This window comes from Lathyrus oleraceus, chromosome 6 (assembly GCF_024323335.1).
Source record: "Lathyrus oleraceus cultivar Zhongwan6 chromosome 6, CAAS_Psat_ZW6_1.0, whole genome shotgun sequence".
Taxonomy (NCBI): Eukaryota; Viridiplantae; Streptophyta; class Magnoliopsida; order Fabales; family Fabaceae; genus Lathyrus; species Lathyrus oleraceus.
Window position 1 is genome coordinate 397,514,060 of NC_066584.1, and position 9,593 is coordinate 397,523,652.

General features: G+C 39.9%; 1 protein-coding gene and 1 non-coding gene across 2 annotated transcripts; one reads left to right on the forward strand and one right to left on the reverse strand.

Moving 5' to 3' along the window:
* Positions 1-441: 441 nt before the first annotated feature.
* On the reverse strand, positions 442-548 carry LOC127099631 (small nucleolar RNA R71). Its single transcript, XR_007794113.1, has one exon. It is a non-coding gene; the product is annotated as a small nucleolar RNA R71 (small nucleolar RNA).
* A 1,327-nt stretch (positions 549-1,875) lies between these two features.
* On the forward strand, positions 1,876-2,259 carry LOC127095834 (uncharacterized). Its single transcript, XM_051034465.1, has one exon. The coding sequence runs from the start codon at positions 1,876-1,878 to the stop codon at positions 2,257-2,259; it is 384 nt and encodes a 127-aa protein (XP_050890422.1).
* Positions 2,260-9,593: the final 7,334 nt, after the last annotated feature.

Here is a 9,593-nt window from a genome sequence, read left to right on the forward strand (position 1 = left end):
AAGCTAAATCTTCCCGACCTTAACATTCCTATTTCTAAATCAGTTGTTCAACCAGAGATGGCCGAACAAGTGCAAAATCGTCCTCTTAAGTATGATGTAATCCCTTCAGAGGATGAACCTCATAACAACATCGTTACCCCTGCAATCGAAGCAAACAATTTCGAACTAAAACCCTCACTATTGTCAGCCGTACACTAAAACCAGTTTTCAGGTAGTCCCACGGAGGACCCGAACCTACACTTGTCAGTATTTTTGCAATACGCAGACACGGTGAAAGTGAATGGTGTCAGCTCAGAAGCTATAAGACTCCGTCTTTTCCCATTTTCATTAAGAGATAGAGTTAGAGCTTGGCTCCAGTCTCTACCATCCAACTATGTCACTACGTGGAACGAGTTGAAGAAAGTCTTCTTAGCCCGATATTTCCCACCTATCAATACGGTTATGCTAAGAGCCCAAATAAATGGGTTTAAACAAAAGGGTAATGAATCACTTTTTGAAGCTTGGGAGAGAAACAAAGACATGATGAGGCTATGCCCACATCACGGTCTAGAAGAACGGCTGATAATCCACACCTTTTATAACAGTCTCTTGTACAATTCAAGATTGACAATAGACGCCACCACAAGTGGCGCATTGATGGATAAACCATACAATGAGGCTTATCAACTCATTGAAAGTATGGCCTAAAATCATTACCAATGGGGAAGCGAAAGAACCTCTGTAGAAAAACCTCAACCGAAGGGAGGCATGTACGAATTGAGCAGTCTTGACCATGTCAATACCAAGGTAGATGCCCTGACTCCGAAGATAGACAACTTGACCATAACAGCAGTAGCCACCGTGGCTGACGTAGCACCAAACTACGAGATATGCGGAGTTCAAGGGCATACTGCCCCAGAATGTAAACTCTTGACAGGAACTTCCATAGACCAGGTGAACTATGCTCAAGGAAACTCCTACTCAAATACCTATAACCCAGGTTGGAAGAACCATCCTAACTTCTCATACAAAAATAATAATGCATTGTATGCACCTAATCAAGCACCTGTTGTACCACCAGGATATCAAAAAGCTGCCACAAACACTCAAAATGCTCCTTCAAAATCAAACTTAGAAATAATGATTGAAAACTTTATAGCTACCCAAGCCCAAACAAATAAAGATTTCTTAAATAAAAACATACACATTAGTGAGCAAATCAAGCAGTTAGCAAACAAGGTAGACGCATTAGCCACCCACAACAAAATGTTGGAAACACAAATCTCACAAGCAGCTCAACAACAATCACCTATTCCTACTCCTGCAGGCACATTTCCTGGACAGCCGCAACCAAACCCGAAAGGTCATGCAAATGCTATTATACTACAAAGTGGGACAGAACTGGACGAACTGACCTCCATGCATCAAGACCCAGGTAAGGTAACTGAGAAGGAAGACGAACAAGAGGAAGATAAAAACGTAGAGGCCGTAGAGAAAGAAGAACCTTATGTGCCTCCACCACTATATAAACCCCCTATCCCTTATCCTTAAAGACTTGTTAAATCTAAAAGTGTAGGGCAATTTAAAAAATTCGTAGAGCTTCTAAAACAATTGAATATCATAATACCCTTAACAGAATCCATAACTCAAATGCCCTCATATGCTAAGTTTCTCAAAGAAATCTTATCTAACAAGAAGAAGATAGAGGATAACGAAACCGTTACACTTATTTCTGAGTGTAGCGCCATAATACAAAACAATATGCCTCATAAGCTGAAAGACCCAGGTAGTTTCTCCATACCCTACGTAATCGGAAAGTTTGTCATCGACAAAGCACTGTGCGATTTAGGATCCAATTTTAGTTTAATGCCCTTATCCATATCCGAAAGGCTAAAAATGGGAGAACTAAGACCTACGAGGATGTCTGTACTACTTGTAGATCGTTCTGTTAAATTTCTCGTAGGTATGCTAGAAATCATTCCGGTGCGCATAGGACAATTCTATATCCCTATCATATTAGGAAGACCATTCCTAGCCACAGCCGGAGCTATCATAGATGTTAAAAGAGGCAAGCTAACCTTCGAAGTTGGTGAGGAAAAGGTCGAATTCATTTTGATGCAATTCCTAAAGGCACCAGCTATAGACGACACATGTTTCCTACTAGATGTCATCGATGAATGCATAAGAGAAATAGAGAATGAACAAACATCATACTCCGAAATACTGAAAATTCCAAGGCCTCCTACTTTTGAAGATGAAAATTTAAGCAAGGAATACTGAGATGACAGCCTAAGCGAATGCCTAGCACTAACGCCCGATCATATGCCTTGCCCAAAGAAACCAACCCTAGAACTTAAGACGTTACCCAAAAATCTAAGGTACAAATTCCTAGACACTGAACTTGAGTGACCTGTAATAGTAAATGCAGACTTAGGGCAGATAGAGACCGAAAAGCTTCTACACAATTTGAGAAAATACCCAACTGCTTTAGGCTACAATATCTCATATCTAAAAGGAATAAGCCCTTCCATATGCATGCATCGCATAATGCTATAGGAAGACAGTAAGACCTCTAGAGAATATTAAAGAAGGATAAATCCAATTCTGAGTGATGTAGTAAAGAAAGAAGTGCAAAAGTTGTTAGAAGCAGGTGTTATCTACCCGATATCCGATAGTCAATGGGTCAGCCCAGTATATGTCGTACCAATGAAGGGAGGCGTCATAGTTGTTAACAATGAAAAAGGAGAATCTATAGCACAAAGAGTGGTTACTGGAAGTAGAATATGTATTGATTATAGAAAATTAAACAAAGCCACTAGGAAGGATCATTTTCCTTTATCGTTTATCGATCAAATGCTTGAAAGATTGGCTAAGCATTATCACTTCTGCTACCTAGACGGTTATTCGGGATTTTTCAATATTCCTATTCATCCCAACGACCAAGAGAAAATGACCTTCACATGCCCCTATGGTACATTCGCCTATCGACGAATGCCATTCGGACAGTGTAACGCTCCCGCAACATTCCAAAGATGCATGATGGCAATTTTCGCAGATCTCATAGATGACATCATGGAAGTCTTCCTGGACGATTTCTTTGTATGCGGACAGAGCTTTGAAGGCTGCTTATCGAATCTTGAAATGGTACTAAAAAGATGCGTAAAAGTGAACCTAGTGCTAAACTGGGAAAAATGCCATTTCATGGTCCGACAAGGAATCGTGCTCGGACACATAGTATCTAACAAGGGGATTGAAGTCGACAAGGCCAAAATAGAAGTTATAGAAAACCTCCAGCCTTCGAAAACCGTAAGAGAAACACAAAGTTTCTTAGGACACACAGGTTTCTACCGGCGATTCATTAAAGATTTCTCAAAAATCACCAAACCACTGACTGGCTTATTGATGAAAGACGCATAATTCATCTTTGACGACAAATGCCTAGTGGCGTTTGAACAACTGAAAACAGCTCTTATTATCGCCCCTATCATGCAATCGCCCGATTGGAGATTACCTTTTGAAATTATGTGTGATGCTAGTGATTATGTTGTAGGCGCAGTCTTAGGACAAAGAAGGGACAAGGAACTTCATGCAATATACTATGCAAGTAGAACCCTAGACCCTGCAAAGATGAACTATACCACCACAGAAAAGGAACTTCTAGCTGTAGTGTTCGCTCGGGATAAATTCCGTTCCTACCTAGTAGGAGAAAAGATAATCATCTATACCGATCATGCCGCAATTAGGTACCTATTAAACAAAAAAAAAAGCCAAACCAAGACTCCTAAGGTGGATCTTACTATTACAACAGTTTGACCTAGAAATTAAGGATAAAAGGGGTGCGGAAAATGTCGTGGCCGATCACTTGTCAAGAATGGAAGTTATTGAACCTGAACGAGTGCCTATAAACGATGATTTTCCGTACGAAAGACTAATAGCCCAACTGGAAAGCAATATAGCTAAAGATGTGTTAACCCATAAGGATACCAAAACAAACGAGGTAGTGGAAGCAATCAACACCTAAACCACACTACCATGGTACGCTGACTTCGTCAACTACTTAGTAGCTAGGGTGCTTCCGCCAGACTTGACCTACCAACAAAAGAAACAATTCTTCCACGATCTTAAACATTACTATTGGGACGGGCCTCTACTTTTCAAGAGAGGCGCCGAAGGCATTTTCCGTCGATGTGTCCCAGAAGATGAGGTAGAAAACATAATTTCCCACTATCATTCTGCTCCTTATGGAGGACATGCAAGCACCTCGAAGACTTGCGCTAAGATCTTGCAAGTCGGCCTCTTTTGGCCTACTCTGTGGAAAGATGTCCACATCGCGATCACAAATTGCGACCGGTGTCAACGCACTGGCAACATATCTAGACGCGACGAGATGCCGCTTAAAGGCATTTTGGAAGTAGAAATCTTTGATGTTTGGGGAATCGATTTTATGGGACCTTTCCCATCTTCTTTTGGTAACAAGTATATCCTTGTTGTGGTTGATTACGTATCGAAATGGATTGAGGCCATAGCCTCTCCAACAAACGACACACGAGTGGTAATTAGACTCTTTAAGCGAATAATCTTCCCTAGATTCGGAGTGCCAAGACTTGTCATCAGTGATGGTGGCTCCCATTTTATTTCAAAGATTTTTGAAAAGTTATTACTGAAATATGGAGTCCGACACCGCGTAGCAACACCGTATCACCCACAGACGAGTGGGCAAGTAGAATTCTCAAACCGAGAAATTAAACAAATCTTAGAAAAGACAGTTGCCACCTCTAGGAAAGATTGGTCCTCAAAATTACCAGAAGCCCTGTGGGCATATAGGACAGCTTATAAGACCCCAATAGGAACCACGCCTTTTAAGCTAGTCTATGGAAAATCATGTCATCTGTTGGGAGAATTAGAACATAAAGCATATTGGACCATTAAGACCCTTAATCTTAATTATACTTCTGCAGGAGAGGAAAGAATATTAGATATCCACGAACTAGGAGAACTTAGGCTAGATGCGTATGAGAATGCCTGAATCTATAAAGAAAGAACAAAAAATTGGCACGAAAATCGCATATTAAGGAAAGAGTTTAACCAAGGCGACAAAGTACTCCTGTTTACCTCCCGCCTCAGACTCTTTCCCGGAAAACTTCGTTCTAGGTGGTCCGGTCCCTTTGAAATCACCAATATCTTTCTGAATGGAGCAATAGAGATAAAAAGAAAAACGAGTGAACCATTCATGGTAAATGGCCAACGTTTGAAACATTACCACAACAGTGATAAAAATGATTTCATTGCAAATCTTAAGCTTGCAGGGCCTCAGGCTCATTCGAAAGAATAACACCTATCCTATTTTTGTCGAGCTTACGACAATAAACAAAGTGCTTGATGGGAGACAACCCACACTTTGTCTTTAAGTATTTAATTTCATCATAAATTTATAATTATTACTATTGCTTGATCTTTATTTCTTTGTTTTCTTCTTTATTTATTTTTCATAAAATTAATCGGTACATTTTTGTATTATTGACCATTACTAACTTAATGCTATTATCTACTTGATTTTATCTAGCTATTGACTATCACAATGCAACAAGCAGATTACATGGATATAGTCTTCAGAGGAAGAGCTCAAAGGAGACGTTTTGAGACTCTATTTCAGAGAGAAATGACACTAACCTTATACCCAGATGAACACACGATGACCAAATTAGGTAAAAGAGACAGTGTTATGTTCCTAATTAACCAACTATGATGGGATACCTTTGCTATCAAAAGAAAATTTAGTTCCATCAGTAGGTTGACTTTAGAATTCTTAAGCTCCCTAGTGTACCTGGCAAACCATGGTATGGGATTTAACAAAGGCCTAATCACCTTTAGGTTGTTTGATAAAGACTACTGCTACACCCATAGAGAAATGGCTGAACTCCTAGGATGTCCTAATGGCCCTGATACCTTTACCATTACCCAGGAAGACATACTTGAGGACCATCAATTAGACCTCTTTTGGGGTAGCATCGCCAGAAACAACCATCCTGAGCCAGACCTTATGCAATCAGAGAACATCCATAACCCTGACATTCGTTACTTTCATAAGATCCTAGCTCACACCCTGTTTGGAAAGGAAAAGAATAGAACCTTTGTGTCCAAAGACGAATTATTTATAATGTACTGTGCATCACAGGCCCGACCTGTTAACGCTACTACATTCATGATAGCTAATATGTACCGTATAGCACATGAATATTATGGACCAATCTCAGTGGGAGGCTTAGTGACCATGATAGCGCATGCAATGGGACTGCATTACCCACTCGTCAGGGTCATGTGAACTATGAACATCCGATTTTGTGTCAACACCGGTATCATTAGGAACCTAGGCCCAGATGTGTTTGAACTCCTCATTAACAACGAAGTAGTACACCTGTTTACCCTGCTAGACCCTAGGACGAGTGTACTTGATAGAAACAACTGGCTCTATGATTTGGATGGACCACCAGATGAACCACCCTCTCCTCCAGAGACACCCCAAATCTACGACCACTATGACAATTATCTCTCTGATGCTGAATCACATGCCCCAGTTATACTTGTTGCACGTCTCACCGATCATGCTGCTGCCATCGAAGTTGTTCAGATAGATGTCACCAATCTGAGATGCGAGCTGAGCACCCTCCGCATGGAATCCCACAACTTTATGGATGTAGTGACAGAGAACCTGGATCACATTTACCAGCACTTCTACTCGTTTGCTCCTTCTACCAGCAGTCGCCGTAATGGATAATTTATTATAGTGTTACAGATTTACTGACGTTTATTTTATTTTATTTTCTTGTTTGGAATTTTATTGTTATTTACTTTTACACATTGGAATTTATTTAATTACTTTATTACCTTTTATTCCAGTAGACAGATTATTTCATCTTTTCCTGTCTACCTGATTCTTTTATTCATCAATATTGCGATTAAATTCCATTTTAATGTTTCATGTTTACTATTCTCATACACTATATCATTGGTAAATTAAAAATTGCATGGTCAAAGTAAAATAAAAGCACACGCATGGGAAACCACACTGCATGTGGCGCCTGCCACACACAGTTGTGGCGCCCATGTGAGGGTTGTGGCGCCCGCCACAGGGCCCTAGTAACGCCCGCCACACACACCAAAAGTGGCACAGGCAACTACACAAGCCTGCACGCACAGGCTGTGTACTTTGGTCCATTCAAATCACTTTATGGTGTTGTCCCTTGCATGCTAGACAATGTCTTAATGTCATTCAGCCACTTTCAAAAACCCTTTAACCAAGACATTAAAAACCGTAAATGCAATTTATTTACCAATTAATTTTCCAACCACCATCACCTATATATAAACCACCAACATTACCTCAACAAACCACATCTCTCATTTACATATTTCTCTCCTCTTTTGCTTTATTCTCACTATTACATAAGGAGTGTGAAATCCATTATTGTACATATGAGGGAATACGAAATATTGTTCAGAAACTGCGAGTCGGGCGAATTACAAGAGGAGACGTACATGTCTATAAGCGCCAGAAAGATCGAATCAACAAGGTATGCCGATGAACACTGTTTATATGCCTTAGGAATTCAAGATAGTGTTAACTATATGCTAGATATTTTAAAATTAAATTATTTTCTATCTCTCAAGGACCCTGTCGATGCTCAACTAACATTAGAATTCCTGAGCTCATTAATTTTTAATCCCACACCCAACACAAATTACTCCAGTGGGACTGTCCAGTTTCGTTTATTTAACGTCGAATGTGCCCTTACATTTTCCCAACTAGCAGACCTACTACATTTCCCCCATGGGGATGGCGTAGTAAGTGACGTCCCAGATACTGAGCGTTGGCAACGCGCCTTCCAACCATTTTGGAAGGCAATAACCGGTACAGTCACCCATAGTTTTAAGGGAAACAAAGCCATTTTAATTCAAAACCCGACTATTCGATATTTCCGCCAAATATTGGCGTGCACCATTTTTGGCCGAGCAAATTCTAACAAGGTGAACAAAAAAGAACTCTTTTATTTGTTCGCCACATTTTTGCCACAAAAGTTGAATATCGTCCCTTTTATGATATCTCACATGCAGGCCATTATCAATGCAAAGCGAGGCCCGATTATTTTTGGAGGTTTAATAACCTCCATAGCCAGAGTCCTAGGACTCAAAGAAAAATTCTCCAGGCTAACCCCGCTCCCGCATCATGCCATTGACATTGACATGGCAAGGAGCATGAAACTAGTAAAATGAATGAGTGACGGTAAATTTAATTTAATAATTATTAATAATGTATTACAAGATTTTATCCTCCCAAATCCAAATCGCACAGATGTGTGCAACCCGGATAATTATTGTAATACTAATGATCTGGTGCCTAACCAAGTCCCCACGCACATTCCTGAGAATGTAGCTGCTGGCGGGGACACCGATGAGGATCACATTCCGGAGCAAACTGCTCCCGCTACTGACCCACACGCCACACACACTTCATTTGAAAATGTTGCAGGTACATCTTCCAGTCAAAGACCAAGAAGAAATAAGGCACCAACTACTCTTGATGATATCTATGCTGAACTGCTGCGACATAGAGAATTAGACGCTCAGCGAGACCTACAGATCCAAACCATGGGAGCTCAACAAACTGAAATGATGCAAATCCTTCGCCAAATGCAGCATGATCAGCACGACTTCAGAACCGAACAGAACATGTCCGGTTTGATCGATGAAATGGAAACATTGACAATACGTGTGGAAGATCTCCAAACCTATACGCCAACTCACCAACCAGGAAATGGTGGAAGTCCACGTACACGTGGAAGAAGGCGTCAGTAGCAGAATAACCAGGTTCTACCTTTCTTTCCTATCTTATGTCGTTGCATTGGGGACAATGCAAGATTTAAGATTGGGGAGGAAGCTTTACCGCTTTTTATTTACCGTTTTCTAGTTAGATTGAAATTATTGTTATTTCCTTTTGTTATTTTATTTCCTTTGGTTATTTTAATTTTTGGTAAAGTGTCAATCGAGTTAAATATCAATGTGTTGTCGAGTCTTTATGCGTGGTTTCCGTTATTTACTAAGTCTCCTATTTACTTTAGCCATACAAATTTTTTGCAAAAATCTAGACTTAGAGATACAGTGCATCTTTTGAAAATTCTAAACTATAAATGAAACTGAGGTTGAATTGTAGAGATTTGGAAAAACTTTACAATATCGGTGTCGTTTTAACACCGTAAATATCTTAAGTATAAGATCGATTTGAGTACTTGTCATGACATAACCTTAAATTCTATCCTTTAATATTTCCTTAAGTAGTTTATCTAGCAGTCAGCACCATCCTAAGCACACACTACGCAAGAAGTCGATGCAAATAAGTGTATGATTTCAGGCTTGAAAGAAGAAAAGATTACGAAATGTATGTAAAATGTTGTTCCTTCTAAGTTAGGTGACCCTCACCCGGTCATTTAGCCCAACAGTATAACCATCTTTAATTGTTATTTGAGCCAAAGTGCGAAAAAGAAAGATATAAATAATGATGAGATCATAGTCGCTAACAGATTATTTTGATATGAATGTGAAAGGATAACGGGCTTAAT

Excerpts from the sequence above, each read along its gene's own strand:
- LOC127095834 (XM_051034465.1), top strand. The coding sequence starts at position 1,876 with ATGGGAGAACTAAGACCTACGAGGATGTCTGTACTACTTGTAGATCGT.